This window comes from Marmota marmota, unplaced genomic scaffold (assembly GCF_001458135.2).
Source record: "Marmota marmota marmota unplaced genomic scaffold, marMar, whole genome shotgun sequence".
Classification (NCBI taxonomy): Eukaryota; Metazoa; Chordata; class Mammalia; order Rodentia; family Sciuridae; genus Marmota; species Marmota marmota.
The window spans coordinates 13,828,762-13,851,820 of NW_026000051.1; the positions used below are offsets into that span (position 1 = coordinate 13,828,762).

General features: G+C 44.4%; 1 protein-coding gene across 4 annotated transcripts in view; it reads left to right on the forward strand.

The window, feature by feature from the left end:
* Astn2 (astrotactin 2) overlaps positions 1-23,059 on the forward strand; it is a 698,452-nt gene that overhangs the window by 485,978 nt on the left and 189,415 nt on the right. For all 4 annotated transcript variants that reach the window (XM_048813212.1, XM_048813214.1, XM_048813213.1 and 1 more), the window contains one exon: positions 9,110-9,260. In XM_048813212.1, the coding sequence (XP_048669169.1) occupies positions 9,110-9,260 (151 nt within the window). The remainder of the gene's footprint in view (positions 1-9,109; positions 9,261-23,059) is intronic.

Here is a 23,059-nt window from a genome sequence, read left to right on the forward strand (position 1 = left end):
TTCCTTTGTATTATAACCCCTTGCCCTGTTTAGGATAGAATCTTCCATGGAAATGCCTTGTGTGTGTCCCCTCCTCTTACCGTGCCCTTGGGTGTGGCCTACCCAGGTGTCAGTCAACCTGCTGACAGTGGACATCATGAAGATAGACTCAGCCCCCTGAAACCTGACCCCTTGCCTCATTTGAATAGCTTCTCCTCAATAAAAGGGGTCAGCGTGTGCTCTCGCTCTCTCTCTTCCTGCGGACCCTTAAGGTCAGAGAAGCCGTCACAGCGACCCCAAAGAAAAAGGTATTTGTGTCTCTTGTGTGGTTATTTCATGCAGCCCAGTTAGCCCAGTTTAACTAGAGTGACCCCTGAGCCTTTTAGTCGCGGGAACAGAAACCTGGCAATCACCAATGATTTGTGCACTAGGAAACTGAGGCTCAGAGAGGAATGAGCTGTTAAGGTTCTCTGAGCTAATGAATGGCAGGGCTTGGATTTGAACCAGGGCTTCTTCATAGTAACATGCTTGAATTTATTTATGATTTCCCTACTAATTATGTAAATCCCTTGGTTTCCTCAGGTGCAAAACTATGGGAATAAATGGTTCACTCCATCTCCCTCGCTCTCTGTCTCTCTCCATTTGTATCTTTGAAATTGACAACTGATGATTGAAAGACTGAAAGCTACTGTCAGCCTTCTTGGAAAGCCACACTATGTTATTGATAATTTGAGCTGGAAGGACCCTTAGAGATCACCTCATCATTGTACTAATGTGGAATATGAGTCCCAGAGTTGGGCCCTGATGCTGTCCCTGCTAGTGGGGACAGTCTCATCTACTCTCTAATGGTGGTCTCTCCTGTCTCAGGGAAATGTCCTCTGCCATCCCCCACCAGGGTCTCACAGGCTCATGAGCAGCAGAACACACTCCCAGTCAAGGGAAAGAGCCAGCTTTCTGAGCACCCTCTTCTGAGAACCTAGCCTCCCACCTTTGGGAGCGTCCCATCTTAATGAGCTTCACTGTGAGATAAGAATTGTGAGGAGCTCTCCGTGGCTCCATGTAGGTATTTCATGAATAAATAATCTTCAAGCCTCAGCATTTGTCACTGAACCTCCCCCGCCCCCCGCCCCATTTCTTTTTAAAAATACTGATGGGACTTGCAAAGGGTGGGAGGGAGGTGAGGAGGAGAATTTCATTACTGAGTAGTCAGAAAAGTAGGGAGAGGAGGAATGATGGCCTTGGAGGGCCAGTGGACACCATGGTCAGTGTAAGGTGGAGGCGGGAGACATATCATTCAGTACTTCTAGGGAAACCCTGGTGTGGCAGGACCTCACAGGCCACAAGCTGGTTTGGCTTCAGGCTTGATGCTGTCCAGGGAAACCTGCTCCTCCCAGCCCAACCCCAGTTCCCTAAGTAAGATTGGCTCCTCTGCCATATGCTGCCACAGTGCTCTGTATTTTAGAGCAGCTATCACAGTTTGTAACTATAGACTGAGATTCAGACATCGGCAAAGACATGGACCCAGACACCTAGACCCTGATAGAGACATAGGCATAGGCTCAGATTCAGAATATGCATATTGCTATGGAGGCAGGCCCTTGCTGAGTGGCTCTGTTCTGTCAATTGTCTGGGAGCCCCAGGAAGACAAAACCTACTTGTTTTCCTCTTTTCTGTACACCTGACCTCCAACCCACATGGTAAGTGCTGAGCAAATATTTAGTAAATGAACAAATGCGTTTCCAAAACATGACAGCCTTGTATGGAGAGTCCCATTGGAGCCTGGGGGGCATGAGGGGCTTTCATATCTTTTAACTCATTGAATTTTGACCCACCACCCTGCATGTTGAATACTCTCATCTCTATTTCACAGATGGACATTGGACATCACAATCATTTTCCCTTTGTTCCCAAGACCACACAGCTGATCGGCCTCATGGCTCCCCTCCGCCTCTTCCTCCAGCCCTGTCCCTATTCAGTGAACAGCTTCGGCATGCCCCATGTGCTGGGGGGTATGACAGGGAAGGCTCTCAGCATACAGGAAGTTGCAAGCTACTCAAAGCCACAAGCAGCTTACAGGAAGCTATGAGACCACTCTGCACAGCAGTCCTCATCTCCACCTAAATTAGAGCAACTCATAATTGCTGGAGGAAGGGACCAGAAAGTGTCAGCTGGAACGCCAGCCCCAGAACCTCAGGGTGGGAAGGGATCTTAAAGAGGAAGGAAGGATACCAAGGAAACTAGGGTTAGACACTGCCAGGGTGAGCCTGACTCTGTCACTAGGGCTCCCTGCCAGCCCTCTCACCTCTGTAGGTCCTACATGTAAGGACTTGCAACTTTTAAAATAAATTAATAACAATAATAGAGACAATAACAGGATCCCATAGAGTTGTGGCAAGAATTAAATGGGATAGTCCACGTCAAGTCAAGGGTTCTTATAAATTCTCAATAGATATTCTCAGTGGATATTAACTCTCATATCTGGTGATAGTATACATGCCTCCCCTGAAAGCATGACTCCCCTCCATGACCATCCAGGTAGTGGCCTTCCCTCCTAGGCAATGGCCCTCCATCCTTAGCATTCTTGAAGAGGTCAGCAGTGATAATGGTAAGGTCATGTGACCGTTGCAGAATAGCTCTGATTTTAGAAAAGCCTAAATCTACCTTCCCACTCACTTTTCCCCTCCCCTAAAGTCTTTCATTGACTAAATCTTTATAAACAGCCACCATGTTCTGGGCACTGTAATAATACTGCACCCATGTTATTTTCATCTGATCTCAGAATGGTCTGATACTCAAAATGCAGCCTCAGTTTCTCTTCCTATTAAGTGGGGGTGAACATGTCATTTACACCATTGTTTGTGGGATGACTAAGTGGGTTGACACATGTGGTGCTGAAACCATTGCTTAACATACGAATGTGCAGTGGGCATTTCTGTAGTTGTTATTGCCTTAATGATTTTTATACATTATTTACCCGTTATGAGTTTCACATGTGTGTGTTCCTACAGGTACCTAGGGTAACGATGTCCGTCTCATTCCACCATCTTTCCTGCCCCCATGCTCTTTCCCCCCTCTCCCTCTCCTTTACCCCATCAAAGTTCCTCCATTTTTCCCATGCCCTCCCGATCCCCCCGCAATTATGGATCAGCATCCACTTATCAGAGAGAACAGTCACATCCTCTAAAGGAAGGGAACACTGTGTCCTCGCACAGCAGAAGGACAAAAGGGACAAACTCCCTCTGTCAAGTTCTTTGATAAGGACACTTATACCCACTCACAAAGTCTTCCGCTCCTCTCACAGCTTTTTGTCACTGTGACCAAAAGGCATGACAAGGACTGTGTAAAGGAGGAAAAGTTTATTTTGGTTCAGTTTCAGAAGTTTGGTCAGCCTTTGTTTGGGGGGATTGGCTTGCTTCGCTTAGCATGATATTCTCCAACTCTACCCATTTACCTGCAAATGTCATGATTTTATTCTCTTTTAATGCTTCTTTCAGTCTTTAGGCATTGTTTTGCAACTTTGAGGGACACTCAGATGGTAGCAATGATTACTAGTTGCTGGCACTTGCTGCATTAATATCCCTATTTTTCAGATGAGAATATGGAGGCCAGAGTCTAAAGGGGCTTGCCCCTAAATCTCACAGTGAATGAAGCTGGGGTTCTGCCCCAGGGCAATCTGACTGCAGAAAACCTGCCCTTTTATCCACAGTTGTACCCTGTGTGTCATGCAGTTGGGTGCTGTGAAGGGTACATCCCAAGGCAGAGTGTGTGGGAGGAAATTTGATTTCTACCAAGAGTCTGTTCCACCTTTCTCCTTCCCTTGGAGCACAGGAAACAAAGTTGCCAGTTGTTACCAGAGAATGATTAGTGTGCATCTGTGGGGGGCTTGCCACTGTCTCTGCTCTGAGTCATCCATTCACACCTCTCTATGAGCGACACAGACCTTTCCTGGTGTTTATTAGCTGCAGGCCATGTCAGCATCTGTTCCCAGCTGCCCTGCCTAGTGCTCACCCTGCATGAGGCTCAGGCCAACTGGAACCCAGGTGATGCATTTGCACTTGGCCACTCAGGTAATGAGAGGATGGCAGCCTCACCTGGCCTGGTGGGGTCTGGCTGACTTCATTTTGAAGGGAAAAAAAAAAAGAATTAGGATGTCAGAGCTAGAGATGCCTGAAAACATTTTAGAAAGAGTTTGGACTTAGGTGCAGAAACAGGTGTAGAGAGACCCTCCCCCCAAAAAAACAGAATAATAATCAGCTCAGCACAGTATCTGGATCAAATATTTATTGAATGAATGGACAATGAATAAAATTGCATTGGGTTTTAGAGTTTGGAAAACACATTTTATGTATCATGTTATTGTATTCTTGCAATAAATAATCTGCAGGCTTGGCAGCAAGACAGATATCGTTCCTATTTTATAAATGAGAAGTCTGAAGTCCAGGAGAAATTTCACAGAGGGGAAAGAATGAGGCCTCTGGAACTGAGTATGCCTGGGTTCAAGTCCTAACTCCAAAACAGCTTCAAGGTTTTTACGGCCCTAAATTTGGAGGATGTTTGTCTTAGTTTCTTTATGCTACTATAACAAAATAGGCTCAGTAATTGATAATGAGTAGAAATTTATTTCTCATTGTTTTGGAGGCTGGGAGGACCAGTAGGTTCATTGTGCGGTGAGCAGTCATCTCTGCTTTCAAGATGGTACCTTGAGCACCACGTCCTCCAAAGGAAGGGAACACTGTGTCCTCGCACAGCAGAAGACAGAAGGACAAAAGGGACAAACTCCCTCTGTCAAGTTCTTTGATAAGGACACTTACTCCCACTCACAAAGTCTTCCGCTCCTCTCACAGCTTTTTTTGTCACTGTGACCAAAAGGCCTGACAAGGGCAGTGTAGAGGACAAAAGGTTTATTTTGGTTCAGTTTCAGAAGTTCAGTCCATGGTCAGCTGACTCGATAGCTCTGGGACTCTTCCCTTGGGTTTGGACTTCTAGCGTCCATAATTGTAAGAGAATAAGTTTCTGTTGTTTTAAAGCACCTAGTGTGTGGTGCCTGTGATAAAGCTTCTAGTAAATGAATACACAGTGTTTCCCCTTTTATTCCAACATGGACTGGGGCTACCCTGGGTTACATGCATAGGCAGGAGTCAGGCACCAGGGTTACACAAAGGACACAGGCTCTGCCCTTCCCTTCCTTCCTCCTCTAGACAAAAAGGACCTGGACTCAGATTCCTACTGGATGCACCATCACGAGAACTCTGACCCTCCCAACACACAAGACACAGTTGCTGACCCTTAAGGAAAGGGCATAAGGAAAGCTCAGGACCAGAAGCCTGACCTTGCCACTCCTGAGACCTGCTTTCCCTAGCTGCCCAATAGGAAGGGAAATGTGTAGCTCCAAGGGCTGTTATGGAAATCAAAAGAAACTGCCCAGCAAAGGAGCTGAGCACGGTTCTTGGCACATGGCGGGTGCTCAGGCAATCATACATAGTGAAGATGACCTTCATGATGAGTTGACCCCCGGTGAGGCCTGGATCTCTCCCAGGTCCCCTGATGCACCAATGCGACACCCCTCAGTCCACTTGGACTCTGCCCCCAGAGCTGCTCTCTCTCTCCCTCCACTATCAGGGCAGCTGTAAGATCTAACAAACACCACACCCTGGCTGGGATGGTAGAGTGAGCCCTCGGTGAGAAAATGCCTGCATCCAGCGCAGCCTGGTTCCTTTCCTCTCTTGTCTTCAGACTTTTCGTTGCCCACAGGCAGTCACTTCCCTGGCTAAACAGCCCTGAGTCGGGGCTTTGTGTTGTAAGGGGCACTGCTTACATGCAGTTTAGGCAGAAACCTCACCACCTCCTGAGCTGTCTCAGGGTTCCACAGGAAGCCGGCGTCCTTTGCTTATTCTTCTCTTCCCTCTGTTTCTCTCTCACTCTCTGCCTCTGCGGCTCTCTGTGGGTTCTGTCCCTGTGTCTTTCTTTGCACTTTCAGTCTTTCTGCTTCTCTCCCTCCCTCTCCCCTCCTTACCTTATGCCTGGGTTCTGTTTAGCTGGATGCTTTCTCCACTTCTAACTCCTCTGTTCTCTCGTTCCCTCCCCTGTCTCCTCCCCCGCACCCTTTCCTGGGCCTTCTCTGTCTCCATTTGCCTGTGGTTTAGTCTCTGTGTCTGTCCTCGACATGTGTGTCTCTGTGCATCTGTCTGCCCACCCACCTGTCTGTCCATCTGTTCCTCTGCCCCTATTTGTCTTCCTGTGCATGTCTAAATGTGTTTCTCCCTCTCCTTTGCTCTTCTTTCTGTCTGGCAGTTTTTCTTATTCTCTCACTCTCTCAGATGGTCTCTCCTGTGTCTCGTCTCCCCCGTCTCGTCTCCCCCTCTCACTCTCTGTTGCTTCCTCTCCCTCTGGGGTGGTTAATATTTTAATAGCCTTAATCTCTTTCCAGCATCCTCAACTCTTGCCATGATTCAAAAGTGGCAAGTCTCCTGCGAGCTTCATTTCAGGAACTGTGAAGCCCCCACACCTGTCACCTCACAAGGGACAATCTGGTGGCTCCCCTTGCTTGTTCTCTTCTGTCTCCACCCTGTAGTCCTGAACCTGAAGGATGAGAAATGAGAACCCAGAATGGGGACAGAGAGGAGAGTCTCCTGCTTGAGCAGGCTCCGGGAAAAGTACTACCTGGTAGAGACTGCATCTATGGCTTCTGCTTTTCTTTCTTTCTTTTGAAAATATCTGTCTAGTGTTTGTTCTTCCCTGTGCAAGGGACTGAAGAAGGATGAATAAATCTTTAGCCCTGTTTCTTAAAAAGCTTGCAGTTTCTCTGGGTGACCACCAATCTATAAAATCAATAAAACAAGAGATTTAAAAAATATGTTCAAAAGCAAAAGGAATTAATGCAAGTGGGGAAGGTAGAGAAGGCTGTACCAACCAGGGAGCAATAAGCCCTGGGGCAGTAAGGACCTTGCCAATGTCACTGCCGAATCCGCAGTAGATAGAGTAGCGCCTATAGTAGTAAGCACTCAATAAGCGTGGGCACTATGTGAATGAAGAATGAACAAATAGGAACAGTCATTTAGGAAGGTCATTTTCAGAATTCAGAGCTGGGCATCCCAGACAGAAGGAAGAATGCAGTTAAAGATTCAGAGAGGTAAAGGTACAGGTTGCAGGATGACACTCGAAATTTCCATTCCTGCTGCATTTGGAGTTAAGATTTTTAATTAGGGATGTTCAACAGGGAAACTGTACATATACCCAAATCCCCCAAATTCTCAAATCTGAAATGCTTCTGGTCCCAAGTATTTTGGATAAGCCGTATTCAACCTGTATAGACTGATCCAGATCCTTCTTCAGGGCCAACTCACCCTGCCCTCAGCTGTGGTGATCAGTGGCTATTGGCCTGCAGGTGTGTCTCCCCTGGGCATTGCCTTCAGCCACAGGAACCACCTCACCCAAGGATACCTGCTTCCAGATTGTAGCCTTCAGCCAATGGCTGGCTAATATGGGCATGCAAAGCCCTGGATCCCTTGCCTTAATCCTGTATATCCATAAAGGGCCACCCCAGCCCCAGAGCTCCCCACAGGATAACTCTTTACAGATACATCTCTAAAGGTTATTCAACACTTAACTGCCTTTCATAGTCTGCTTTCAGGGAACCTGACCCAATACCCCGCGTTCAAAAAATGGAAAGAGGCATGTGGCTGGGGGATAGAGTGTGAGGATGGGGTGGACAGAGCTGGATGGATAGACAGGGGCCAGATCACAGAGACTCCTTAAGGCCAAGGAAACTCATTTAGACTGAGTTCTGCAAGTACTGGGGAGCCCCTGATCAGGGCTCAGTGGTTGAGTACTTGCCTAGTATGCTCAAGGCCTTGGGTTCAGTCCCCAGAACTGCAAATAATAATAATAATAATAATAATAATAACAACAACAACAATAATTATTATTATTATTGTTATTGTTATTATTATTATTAAAGATAGGACCAAAGGGGATAAGATTAGAGGCAGGACATGAGTTAGAAGACCCAAGACCCAAACCTAGAGCTCCAAGACTGCAGAGAATTAGAATGAGAAAAGCTGTGAAGGATGGTCCAGAGACATTACTAGCAGTACCTTTGGATCCTCCTGCAGCATGTGCATAACCTTTCTTTCACGGCTACCATCTCAATGAGCCATATATCATGGAAGAAATGGTGCCTCTTCCCACGGTCTCTGGTGTGCCTTTAACATCCCCTGTTGCTATGGGGATCCCGCATACCCTCATGTGAGGGACTCTCTTCTTTGAGGACCTTTCTCCAGAAAATTGCACCAGGAACATTCTTCTGTATCCCTATATTGTAGAATCCAACTTACAGAATTCTATCTTGCAGAATTTTGGCAGATCCGTGGATTATGGTATCTAGTCCACTCTTATCTTTTAGGAACCTCATTTGGGAAAAGCCTGTGTTTCCCTGAATCTCATGACCTTTCCACTAGTTTGTTGCCGACAATCTTGACAGTATGACTTCTAGGCAATGGTGGAAAAAACAACTATCTGATCTGGGCCCCAGGGCCAGACTCCTGTGTTTCTTGGCTCTGATGTCTGTAGTCTGGGACTTGGGAGAAGCCTCACAGCTTTTCATAGCTTCAGTTTTATAAATTGAATATCAGGTTAGAATACTGGTGTTAGAATAATAGAAATGCACCCATTTGTAGAGTTATTCTAGGAAGTTCTAGAACTTGCAAAACAAATATGATCAAGGTCAGAGTGTATAAGTAGGAAAAGCTTTCTTTCTGGACTCAGAAGGAAATTTGGTGTAAACTTTAATTCTATCACATCACAAGCTGGGTGGCCTTCAACATGACACTTGGCCTTTCTGAGCCACAGTTTACCTAGTGATAAAATGGTAATCTCACACCTATCTTTCAAAATTATGAGGATTCATGAAACAAAGTTCTACATCCATTTCTCTTTATTATGATAGGACTTCAGTCCCATGCCTTATGATGGTACACCTATTATTAATTCTTTCTTTTGAAATATTTATTTGTATTATTTTCCTGATTATAAGCAAAATAAGTGATGATATCCAGTAGGATGAATTCACATTTATTTTTTTGAATACAAACATAGTTGTCTTCGGGGTTTAACCATCCTCTTTCTCTCCAAGGGAAGAAGCGATGCTGTCCACGTACTTTGAAACCATCAATGACCTGCTGTCCTCCTTCGGGCCAGTTCGTGACTGCTCTCGGAACAACGGGGGCTGCACTCGCAACTTCAAGTGCGTGTCTGACCGCCAGGTGGATTCTTCAGGATGCGTGGTGAGTGCCCATTGGCCCAGGCACATGGTACCTGCCCAGGTGCCAAGGCTATCTGTTCAGGTTGCTCCCTGGGAGGGGAAGCTGTCAGGGAGGATCACAGTACTCAAAGTTCCTGCCCCGTGGCCTCTGGAACATTTGGCTTCCTTGGTTTCCTTATCTATAAAATGGGATCATTAAACCTACCTCTTTGAATTGTTGGAATAATGATTTGGAGTATTGTAATTCAAGCACCTACCATATAATAGGTCCTTGAGAGGCCCCGATTTCTGGAAGCTTATTGTCCTTTGGGGAGTAAGATAGAGCATGCCTTAGCCCTGTGAATACCTCAGGGGTAGGGGAGAGGATCACTGAGATATAAATAGTATAAAACCTAGGTGATTTGCTGTGGCCTAGAAGGGAAAATTTCATTTGAAACCTAAGGTTTGCAATGGGTGCCTTGGGAAGTTGGTATTAGAAGTGGATTCAAAAGATAAATCACACATCCAAAGATCAGTACACGGAGAAGCTTCTAGATTATGAGGTGATATAATGGAACTATTTTAGACTTAGGGATCAATAGGTCTTCAGAGGTGGATGGGCAACTGGAGATGTTACTAATTAGAATTCTTAAGATTATAAGTACAGGGGTGCACACCTGTAACCCCAGATTCTCATGAGGCCAAGGCAAAATTGCAAGTTGAAGGTCAGCCTCAGCAACTTAGCAAGACTCTGTTTTAAAATAAAATATAACAAGGTTTTGGGGATGCAGCTCGGTGGTAGAGCCACACTGGGCTCAATCGCCAGTATCACAAAGACAAAGAGGAGTCAACTTACCTTAGGAAAAGAGAGCAGATGCCAAGGCAGTGATGCAGCCATTTTTGCATGAGTAAGGGTACCAGGGAAGATAAGTGAAATCCCTGTTGGGATTTCCCTACAGAAGGGCACACAGGATTCACAATTTTATTAAAATGGCCTAGGGTAGTTGTTCAAAATTCATGTTCCAGGTTGCAGCCCTAGAGGGGTTAGGTCCCAAGAACCTGAATTTTTAACATGTGAAAAAAAGACAGAGGTCTTGAAAACACACTGGGAAAGCCTTGCCCCATGATCAGTCTCAACCTGATATCAGTGCCCCTTGTCTTGCCCCTTTCCACCCCCTCCAGGTACATCTCTCACTATGTTACTTCATTCTACACTAGAGCCAAATGGAGCTGATTATGTAGGGGGTTTTCTGTTCATTTGTTTGTTTTTGCAATGCTGGCCATGGACCCCAGGGTCTTGCACTTGCTAGGCAAGCACTCTACCACTGAGCTACACTCCCAGCCCTGATGTAGTTCTTTGAACATGTTGCCCACCGAATGCCTCATGGCCTTAGCTTGGGTTGTCTCTGCTTAGAGAGAATTGCTGTGCCTGCCCATGGAGCAGAGAAGTGGACATGTTTCCAGCTCCATCTCTTAGAGGAAGTCTTTCCCTTCTCCCCTGGTTTTTGTACCCACATTTCTCATATTGTCTATAATGCTTTACAGCACATATTGGGCTCTAGAGTTCGTCTCTCCCAATAAGTAGAGGGAAAATGCAGGGAATCTGTTGATTCAGCTCAGTACCCCCACACTACCCATTTCAGGAAATAGGAAAAGTAAGAGGGGAGGGATGGGGTCAGGAATGGGAATCCCTGCTCTGGATTAAGCTCTTTGAATGAAACTCGAGGAAAATCGATACACCAGTGTCCATTAAGTACCTACATACCAGCTGGGGAAATAGAGACCAGGAGATCAATGCACTAAGAAGCTTCTAGATAAGAGAATATGTTATACAATGAAATTATTTTAGACTCAAAGATCAACAGGTCTTCAGAGGAGGATGGGCAATTCATGATGTTACTAATTAGAATTCTTAGGATTGTAAGTGACAGAAACTCAACACAAAGTAGTTCAGGTATAAGAGAAAAATATACTGGTTCCCAAGTGGGAGTTTAGGCCCAGTTGGATCAAGGGGCAAAAAAAACAACGTCATTGGGGTCCAGCTCCATGTCTTAGCTCTGCTTTCCTTAGCATCACACCATTGTTTCCAGCTGGGCTTCCTCCAGTCAGTGAGTCCTACAGAACAAGAATACCTCTTTCCTAGTCCCTCCAACTACGGTCAAAGGTCATGTCATTGGGCCATCTTGATTCTCACTCCCGCCCCTCTACCAACCAAACTCATCTCTGGATGTGTCACCATGGGAGCTTCAGGCAGGAAGCACCTGCAACTTCAGTGCAGGCCTTGAGATGGGGAAGGCAAGGAAACATAGGGTGCTGGTGGATTGTAGGTCGGTGGCCCTCATCTGCATCTCCTTCAGGGTATTGCACACCAAGCCTTCCTTCTCCAGTGTGGAAAAGTGAGGCTCCTGAGGGAAAGGAGGATTTGCCCAAGGCTTAGGGTCAGGAAGTGGACAACACTTCAAAGGGTGTCCTGAGGCCACGTTATCTCCAAAATATGAGTGGACTCTGACCTTTAGGAGAGGATTAAGTTGTCTGCCTCTTCCCTCCTCAGCATTAGTTATCTTTCCTGAAATAATTAAGCTTCTCTCCTTTAGGGTAGATATCCCAGAAGAACAAAACCTCAGAATGCAGAGGGGTGTGTGTGTGTGTGTGTGTGTGTGTGTGTGTGTGTAGATAGAAGGTCTCTCACTTTCTCTGTCTCATTAATACATACTTGGAAAATAAAAATAGAAAGAACCTTCATTCCCTGGAGATTAAGAGGAAATTCAAAATTCTGATGAGGTTGTCAGAGACCTTCATTATATGAGGGCTGTAATATGAAAACTGCAACTCCAGGGTTTGGTAGATGTCAGGCCAGCTCTTCTCTGTAGAATAGAGATTTAAGATCCCTTTCATTTCTCTATAGACTCCATTATGCCTGCAAAGATAATTTTTCTCTCATAGCCTCCCCTCTAAGAAACTCCATCTGGCATAAAAATCATCATAGCTTATATTTTAAAAACACTTTATAGAGTTTTCGAAGCATGTCTATGGCCAATGATCCATCCTCATAACAAAGCTGAACTATAGGTTCCCTCCAGAATAGAATGACTTCCAAGGTCTTACCACCAGGTGGCAAGAGAGAGGACCAGAACCACGTCTTCCATGTCATATTTCAGAGCTAGGGCCACTTGAGAGCTGGCTGAAAGGAGAGGCAAGAACCATGGAAAGAAGGTTGGTGGAAGTGGATTGGGCTTAAGCCTTGACTTGGTCATTGGATAGCTATGTAATCAAGTTTGACTCCTTAGTCTGGGGTTCTTAGTATTTCAAAAAGGAACGACCATCCTTGAACTTACAGATTTTCTGCAAAATCAAAGAATACAACTGGTGATAACTTGAGATTTTAAAAGTGCCATTTTTAAATGAGATATGACCATATCACTGATAGTTGTACGTAGTATGTGTGATATTTGCAGCCACACAAATTTAGAGGCATAACTGCACCCATTTTCTGTAATGTATCTATAACTGAATGTCATTCCCTTTCAGTTCCATCCATTTGGTAATGGAGACTTAAATTCTATTCAGTTTTGGTTTTCAAGCTCTAACCTCTTCTTGAATATTTACATCCAAGATCAAGTGTTTTGAGAGCCTCGGCAGATGCCTCTTAGCATCTAGCCTGAGGAGTCATTTCCATGACATTCTGTTTAAGGTCATCAAGGGGCCTAACGTGTCCCTAAGGCATAAGTGAATGGAGGATGTTGGGTGTTGGGTCATCACCTCTCAATCTGGTACCCACTGTTTCTTTTGGCCCTCACCCATCAATCTCTGTCTTTCCTGTTATACGTAAGGACCTCTCCATTCCCACCTGATTCACAGGTGTGTAGTCCATGTTATCATGTGCTATTTGGTACTCTTCATTCCACCATGCTATCATTTAAGGCTAGCTGGTTCTATCCATTGGTGAGCTTTCTCACATTTCTGAGGACCTGAGGGATACCCAACAGCTTTTCTACCCACCTTAAGGATCCCAGGCAGGCTTTCTGAAGCCCTGTTGGTTTAAATGTGCCTTGAAGGTATCTGCAGCTAGCTGTTTTCCTGCCTGGAAAGAGCTTTTGACTATGCCTGTCATTGACCAGATGCTGTTGGGCAAGTAAGACACAGATGCCCTGCCCTCTCCAGCGCTCAGACCCCCTGGTTTTCTATAGTCCTTCATCCCCTTTCAGCGTGCCTGCAACTAGCCTGGTGGGAGTAGGGAATGGGATCCCTTTTAAGGAGACTCATTTACCTTATTTGACTTTCAACTCTCCTCTCTCCCCGCAACTCAAATAGTCTTTACTTTCATGACTGAGAGGGGGACTAATTCTATAATCCATCACAGATTCTTTTGTTATTTTTAAATTATTATTATTTTACCTTCTATGTCAACTTTGACATCTGAAACACAAAATAAACAATCTGACTTCTTCGCTTGGTTTTCTGGTCCTGCTTTGGTATCCTTCCCCTGGGACGACGTGTTCCCCTAGCATATAGTGGCTCAATTTGGGGACGGTCATAAGGTGTGTAGTGGGCAGAATAATACCCTCCAAAGGAGGGTCACATTCTAATTCTCAGAAACTGTGAATGTTACATCACCTTACTTAATGACAAAAAGGGAAATTAAATTTGCATATAGAATTAAGGTTACTAATCAGCTGGCCTTGAAGGAGATTGTCTTGTATTATTATGGTGCAACCCGTGTAATAACGGGGGTTCTTCATTGTGCAAGGGGAGAGGAGAAGAGTGCATCAGAGTGAGGTGATGTTGCTGGCTGTGAAGAGTGAGCAAGGGGCTTGCAAGCTAAGGTGTGTCTCTGGAGGGGTCTCTAGAAGCTGGAAAAAGGGGCACAGATTCACCCCTAGCTCCTCCAGAAAGGAACACAGCCTTCTTGACACTGAGACTGTAGCCTTATTGAACCCCTACGCCAGAGAAGTGCAAGCTAACAAATTTGTATTGCTTTATGTTTGTAGTGATTTTTCATAATAGTAATTCAATACTAATGTGGGATGAAAGAATATGAGGAGGGAGGCTGATACATATGTATCACCAAAAGAGTTATTCTATCGTTTTTATTTTCAGTTATTTCCAGGGAAATCTCACCTCTTGACCAGGGATGGGGGATGCCATAATGAATGAAGCATCAGAAAGGGATAGGAGCCCAAGTTTCCTTTCAGTACCCTAAATAGTGAAAAATGAAATGTTATAAATCTGACAAACATAATGATATCAGCAAGACACAGTTTTAAATGTACTACGGGCCTATTTATTCTGTATAAGCATTCACAATTTTAATAAAGATAGAGGACAAAAACAAAGAAAACAGCAAGCACTTAATCATGGCATTGCATAGAGGACACATCCACCTCCATGTCTAAGTAACTGCTGCTCCCTGAAGCATTTCACTCATCCTCTTCCTTTGGGTGTCCTGGTTTTCCCTACATGGGAAGAAAGCCTTCGGATCCACCCAATGCAGACAATCCTGCTATCAAATCCATCCTCCTCAGCTTCTTTGAACTGCCAGTCCACAGCTCACCTACCCAACATTCTATTGTTGCGTAACAAATTACCACAAAACTCAGTGGCTTGGAACACCTGCTTTGTTCTGCTTGCAACTTCATGAGTCAGGAATTTGGGAAGGGTGCAGATGGTTTGCCTCTGATCCATGACAGATGGTTTATGTGGGTCTGGAGAATACATTTTCAAGAGGGACCTTTCACTGGTTCTTGTGCTAGAGGTGATAAAAACAGTCAGCTGATATAGGCTGTGCTGGCCTTAGCTGGAGCTGTTGACTAGAGTGTTTGGATGGGGCCTCTCCATTTCTCATGCATGCCAAGGAGGTTGGACTTGCAAAGGAACCATCTCAAGATCAAGTGTTCTAAGAGCCTAGGCAGATGCCTATTAGCATCTAGCTTAAAGAGTCATTTCCATGACATTCTGTTTAAAGTCATCAAGGTCAGCCCAGAATCAGTGGGAGAAAAGTGCATTTCATTTGTCAGTGAGAAGAATTGCAAAGAATTTGTGGCTCTCTTATGTACCCATTTACCTATAGCACTGAGTCACAGATAAGGGCTGCCCAAATACAAAGGGTCCATGCAGATACTATGATGCAGACTGGAAAACAAAGGACTACAAATCACTCAAATTTATGCAGGGAGGTAGTGATGGAGTCTAGGTGGACTCCTTCCTTCCAGTTGCACCTTTCAATGGTGATAGCCTTAGGCCCCAGAATCTATTCAAATATGTATTTAACAACCCTCCTGTATTCAGCACTGTGAATGGAATAGGAGATAGAAAAATGAAAGCCCCATCTTGTTTATAAGCTACTCCAAAAGATGAGATTGACTTTAGCAGGGTCATGGCATGACCTTGAACAAGTCACTTTTTCTGTGAGAATGTACAAGAGGATCTGTGTGAGTATTAAGGAGGGAGGTGGTAGTGACGATGACTAACACCAAACACCTACTGTGTGCTTGCTGGCTTATATTCATGGCCACTTATTACTTACGAATGCCCTCCTAGATTGGCATGATTATATCCAGTTGATGAAAAGAGAAGTGCTCAAATATCAGAGCAACCACACGTATTGTGTGGTAGGCACAGATCTAAGCCCTATGCTTAGTTTAGTTCTCAGGGTAATTCTCTGAGCTAGATACTATTGTGGCCTTCACTTTACATGTGAGAAAATGAAACTGGGAGGAAATGGGGGTCAGTGGAGGACCACAGCAGGTAGGAGGCTGGATAGGAGGGTAATGATAGACAGATTTGCATCCTCCTGGGATCCCAGGGAGGAATGCTGTCTTCTCAGAGCTGCCTCCAGTGTCATTTGCCAGGCTTTTCTCTGAATTGCAGACCAGTCTGAGACTAGCCCCACATTCCCCAATCCCTACAAATCACCACTCACATTCCTGCCTCCCGTGCTTTATCTCTTTGTTTCTATTTTGACCTAAAAAGCCATCTGGCCTTCTAGATGCTAGGAAGGACCACAGGATCCACGATGGCCCAGAGATGCCGAGAGGCAACAACAGGAACAAAATGCTGCCTTTTTAAAGTCAAGATGAATAAAGATAAGAATTTTCATTTATTTTAGGTCAGGCTCCTCATGGCGCTGCTCAGAGGGAGGCAGGAATTGAAATCTGGTTCGGTAAGGGAGAGCAAGCCTGCTTTTCTTCGCTCCTTATCCTCTTTCCCTTTTAATGACTCTGTTGGGCTGTAATTAAAGGGAGCAATACTCAAGAGGTCAGGGAAGACAAGAAAGAAGAATTAGCAGAGTGAGAAATCACTTTGGAGCATTGCCCAGGCACTAGGACCAAGGGAGGCTGGACCCCATCTGCCTGGGTGACCAGCCCTCCTTGTGCCTCCGTGGGGTCTTGGCCCCCAGGCAGTGGTCCCTTCATTCCAGAAGTGAACTTTCAAGGCTGACATGTCCCTTCAGATTAGCAGCATGGGTGTGATGGATTTAGAGTATAACCAGGATGGATTTTGCCAGCATCCAAAATGGGAGGAATGATGTTCACATATTTGTCTTTAAAATAAGACAGGAGACAGGCATCTTTTTGGGGACTGTTTCGGACTGTTAATTTGGGAAACTGTAATTGCCGGAGCATCCCCTCTCTGGTGTCCTCATCAGAGAGCCCTCTGGTCTATCAGGTCCACAGATCGAGAATCTCTGTGTGTTCCTTCTCCAGGACTGATACTAATGCTGTCCATAAATAAATAAATGAATGTCATACATAATATCAGTCCAGTATTGCTGGTGAAGATACCTACAGAGAATGTTGGAGTGCTGATTATGTTGCAAGCCCTGGAATATGCTTGAAACATATCATCACACTGAATCCTCACAGCCACCTTATAAAGGCAAGCACTGTCATTAATAACTCCCATGTTATCCATGAAGAACAGGCTCAAATAGCATGAGAAAGTTGCCCAAGTCCAACCAGCCAGGTAAAGGCAGTGCAGCAATTCAAGCCAGGTCTATCGAACTCTAAAGCCCATCTCTTAACACATCAGATGACCGGTTTCAGAAGCTGAGTGTAGTTCCCCAATGATAAAGTGACTGTCCCCCATGTCAGGGAGCAACCCTTCCATCCTCAATGTTCAGGATTCATTCTCCCTTCTTAGGACTCAGGAGATCCAGAGGAAGCTAAAAGAGAATGGTTTTAGAAAAGGGAAATTAGAAACAGGTAGAAAGTGAGACCGCAGCTGATTCAGTGCTCGTACACAGGATTCAAATTTGGGAGCACGAAAAAAGAAGGGGCTATGCGTAGCATCTTTCCTTTGAGATTTCCAGCAGAGCCCTCTTCCCTTCAAGCCCGGCAGGAAGAGGGTCCAAGATTATTTTGTATGGCTTTCTCATAAAGCCTATGCACCCTTTTATGACATTAAATATTTTATTCTTCCCGTGACATTTGAAGGCTTGTCTATTTTCTCCCGTCATTTGATTTCTCTGGGACCTGGTCTTTCTGGGTCTGATGGTATTTCTGGTAAGCCGGGTTTATGGGGTAGAAGTCATTATCTGATAAAGTCAGGGAACAGCCCCCACCCTTCCGAAGTGATGGCTTTTAACCCTTTGATTCCTGGTGTGAGGAAAAGGAGCACCAAACTGAAGGCAGGAAATAGGGGTTACAGTGCTGGTCCCGCTGCCTATTTGGCTGCAAACACTAAGTATTCAGGTAGGCGGCACCATCTACCTAGTCACATCTTGGAACCTAGAGTGGGAGCAGCCTGGGGAGGGGCCAAAGCATTGAACAGGTCCTTTCAGTTCTGGAATCCACGATCTCATGGTAAGTATTCTCTGAGGATGGTGGTTCTAACGCTGGAGGGGCCTGGTTCTAACACCAGGAAGGGCAGCCTGGGGCAGAGGGCAGAGCTTACCTCATTGGCTGGTGGAAAAGCAAATCAACAGGAGGGGAGACCTCCATCCCCGTTCCTCTCTTTTGTGGGCCTTTCTGGACCGACCACTGACATTTGAATTGTACGTTTCATGCATAGGCCTCAAACACCTTTCTGCTTTTGGAAAGGTGTCTCTAATGGGAGAACTGTCACCCCCTACCTTCAGGAAGTCATTCTAGTGCTTGAGAGGATAGCTTCTGGTTTCAGAGAAACCTGATCAAAATCTCACTCTCTCACTCACTGGCCACATGACCTTAGAACAAGTTACTTAAGACCTCTGAGCCTCAGATTCCTGTTGAGTAAAATAGGATAACAATCCTTACCTGACAAAGCTGCTCTTAGGACTAATGGAGGTAATCCATACTCAATGGTCCATGCCTGGCCCTGCACAGGCAGGAAACATGGTTGCTATTTATTATTATAATCTGGTATCTCCTGCAGGGATGGTGGTGATGGTGACAGTGACGAGAACTAAGATTGCTTAAGTGCTTGCTGTGTTCCAGAGCACCTAAGGTGGGCCCCATTATTATTATCCCAGTGGCAGGACCAGCACCCTTTTCCAGCCTACAATTTGGTGCTCCTCTCCCCCACACCAGGAAGCAACTGGTGAAAACCCATCACTTTGGAAGGGTGGGGGCCATCCTGTGACTTGAACAGGTAACAACTTCACTCATAGGTCTAACAGCCCAATCCTAGAACTGTTATCTTTAACCAGGGCAAATTATTCATGAATATCATTTGCGATGGTTGTCTAATCCTGCATGGAGAGGAAGATGCCATTGGTTGCTTGTCTTCCTGGATATTTTGATTGCTTCCAAGCTCACGAATAAACCCATTGCTCTGAGCATCTTCTCTGCTTTGAGTTATTTCTTCAGAATAGATTCCCCAAAGTCTGAAAGGACAAGTTTCTAGTGTTCCAGGATTTAGGTAAAAATGGGGGAGGAAATTTTAAAAGACAAAAAAGAGAGAGAGAGAGCAAGCAAGCAAGCTGCACTTGATTTCCCAGTATTTTCTTGGTTTAGGGTGCTGCTTTTCCTTCAGGTTGCAGTTCAAGGACAGGCTAGGGTGTTTGGCCGTAAGGGTCCTTAAGCAGAGGAGTGATAAAATGAAAGTGGTACTTTAGGGAGTGGAGCCCAGTGAAGTGTGCAAGATGCGTGTGGGAGAGAGTCCAACTGCAGGGGCGGTGCAGAGAAGAGTCAATGAGGCAGTGGGCCTAGGTCTCCTTCAGGCTGGAGGAGTTCATGAGCTATTCTGGGCTGTGCTTGGTCTCTGCTGAGCTCTGTGAATTCTGAGGCACCAGAATGTTGATATTTGGACAACTTTTCCGTAGCTCTGAAGTGAAAAACTGGAAAGATTGTATTCTTCTTAATTATAATAATAGAATTTTTATATTTATAAGGTATTTTCCCCATATGGTCTTTAGCTTTCTTTTATCTTTAGCTTTATTTCCCATCTGGTCTTTAGTTTCCTTTTATCTTAGGTTTTATTTATTTACTCTTTGTGGGTTTTTTTTTTTTGTGTGTGTGTGTGTGTGTGAATGTGTGTGCGCGCGCAAATGTTCTCTGTACAATGAAACAAAGACAATGTGGCTGAGATGGGTATAAAGAGTTTTTTTAAAGTCCTTTTTCTCTACAACTCACCCACTTTAGAGGTGATTATTCCATGGCTGGTCTGTATATACAACTCCTATACATTTATCCCCTGTCCATATGTAAATATAAATAAGAATCCATATATGAAAGCTTAAAATGCATGCATAAAAAGTATTCAGTTTGTTTCTTTGGGATACTTTTCCATGTCAGAACTACATGTATTTTTTTAATTGGTGCATATTAATTATACATAATGGTGAGTTTGTGGCATACTGCTATATGCATATAACATAACGTATCTTTATACATGCTTTTCAAAGAGCATTCCCCTTTGTTCTCCTCCACTTTAAAAACAACTGGCTCTCTAGCTTCATTTTAACCATGTATAATTATTTTCCTTTTGTCAAAAATAAAGATGAACTGCTAGGGGCGCATGTGTCTAAGATGCAGGAGGTCCTGGGCTCGATCCCTAGCATCATAAATACAAATAAATAAATTAGATCAAATTGAGACCAAAGAGCACAAAAACTGGTTAGATAGAAATAAAGTATCCAGGCTAGAGCTCTCTTCTACCTATTATAGCATTTTTCTTTTATCTTAATCATTATTCTTTCATCTTTTGTCATAGGTTTGGGACTAAGAGGATGAGAATTGGCATCATCATCCTATTATCATCATTATTAATTGCATGAATAAAGTCATTTTCCCATATATTCTCCATTACCCCTGCCTCAAAAACTCTTCACCCATGAGCCCAGATATTTTTCAATCATTTCACTTGAGGTAGCAAACACTGGAAAGGTTTCATCCGACACTTTGTAGCCTTTCTCCTGAGAAGATACTACCTGAGCAGAGTGACATGCATTTTTAGAGGGAGACAGGCTAGTTCATTAGAGCTATGGCCTGGTGGAAGAGAGCAGTCTTGGCTATAGTACAGAGTTGGGTATAAGTCCCATCCCTCTCAAGGGGAAGATGTGTGACACTGGACACATGGTTGAATGTATCTGAAACTCTCCTATCTTTTCCATAAACTGTGAATGATCCTTGTACCTTACAATGTTGTTGGCAGGGTGCAATGTGACCACCATGCATGAGCCTAAATTGGTTTCATAATCACCCTTCCCAAAGTCTCTTTCTTTGGATTAAGAAGATGCTATGGTGAGTTAGGACACTTTCTGGCTTTTGTTTGATTGTTTGTTTTCAGAAACTGTCTTCACCATCATGGAAAGGGAAGGATTCTTTTAGAAGCCCATGATCATGGGCAAAAATCTAGACTGAAGTGTTTTTCCACGTAGCTTTACTTCAGTACATCCTTAGCTAAGCTTGAACCCTTTCTACAATTTCAGAGTTGAATTTGTTTCTCCCTGAGGCTCTGTTCTTTCAACCAACTGTCCATAAGTTAAAGCTGTACTTGCATCTATAGATCATAAGACCCTGAAGTCCAGCCTGCATTGGAGCCAATGAGACATGATGCCCCCAGCTACAGAGAACTGTAAACCATAGGGAGAAGAAGTTCTCCATCTGGAAAAATTTCAGGCAGGAGTGGTGGAACCAACCTTTGTGTTGTTTTGGTTTGGGTGCCTTGTTTAGGTAACAAAACATTTCAACTAAAAATCTTACCTCTTTGAATGATGAACTTTTTATATAAGCACATGCAAAAAAATGTTTAGAAGACATAGAGAGGAAAGAACAATTATCACTCATACCACCTCCACTCACTACAACCAACATTTTGATATTTTCTCTAAGTATTCTTCTATGTGATGTACATATTTAGCAATTTTATTGTGAAATGCAGTGTATATAGAAAAATGTGTAAAACATTATTTACAGTTTCATCAATACTAATTAAGCAATACCCATTAAAGCATCACCCAAATCAAGGATAGAATGTTGCCCGTGCTCCAGAACCCCTCCCCAACACACCCACCATGTCTCCATTTTCTCTTTTAACCCCTTTCTCCTCTAGAGGTAGCCACCATTCTGACCTTTATGCTGATCGTGTACCTTTTATCTTTTCATTATAGTTTTATCACCTATGGAGGCATAGAGACATCCTTTTATCTTAATTCTGACTGTTGATGGTGGATCTTCCAGCATAGAGCGCATCTCACCAACATATGTAAAACTAACCTTTGCCTTTCGTTGAAGGCAAAATTGATTATCAGCCAATCTACAGTTTCATTTGCATTTTAAAATTCTGGATTCAGAGCTCACCACTGAAGTACTGACTAGGTGTCCGACCCACTTCTGGGCTCTTAAGTTACAGAGACGAACTCTGCACTGACAAACAAGAGCTCAGATCTGCTTGCTCAGCCACTGGGTGGTTCTTAGGACCCTCTCACTGGACTCACCAGGTGCCTTCTTTCTGCACACATGGGGCTACTTCTCCCTTCATGCAAATTCCCTCTGGTGTAAACTCTGGTTTGGGCTGCTGCTTCTCTCCTTTGAGTCTTTGGCACCAACACAAACATAATTTCCCCCCTTCCAGCTGGTCTAAAACCTTGCAGGCTTTTTCTGAGGCTCTTTTTAAAATGCTACATCTTGAGTTCATCCTGGGTAAGGGGAGAACCTTTGAGTCAAGGAATGAGGGAGAGAGAGAGAACAAATGTCTTGAGTGACTTTTAAATGCAACTTTGGATCTCTGAATATTCATAGCACTTCAGCAAAATGGTCTTGCCATCCGCATTTTGAGTGTGGAGCCTGTCTTAGGAAGGACAATGACCTGCCCACAGACCCTCAGATAAGAACAGCAGTGTCATTGCCAGGACTCCAATCCAAGGACCCCAGTGCCTACTATAGGAGGTTGACTGAGACTTTGGTTGCACTAGTTCTGGATCTGGACTCCCATACAGATTCCTGCTGCGGCAGCTGATGACATTGGTCAATGATACGTCAGTGTTCTCATTTGTACAGCTGCACCTCAGCATGGGGTGGCCAGATTTCAGTGTGATTGTGGCCAGCACTTATTACTCAGTAAATAGTATCTAGAACACAGAATTAGAGACACTCGTGGAGAGGCCTTTAAGGGCTGTGCCTGGGTGGGGTGCCTTGCCATTGGCTTGAGTTGATGCTTGATTCTCAGTGCCTATTACTTTCCTTCCACCCACCTCCATTCCTGGAACGCTGGTTTTGGGGAGTCTCATCCTTTCCATTTCCCTGACAGCCCAACATATATGGCATCTTTCTCCATTTAGGGATAGAGATTTTTTTTCTACTTTCTTTTAAATTGCTCTCTGCGACAAAAAAAAAAAAAAAATATGCAAACCATCCAAAATTACACTCAACATAAGCTGAATAAATATATACCCACAGAAGCATATGTTCAATGGCTGCTGCT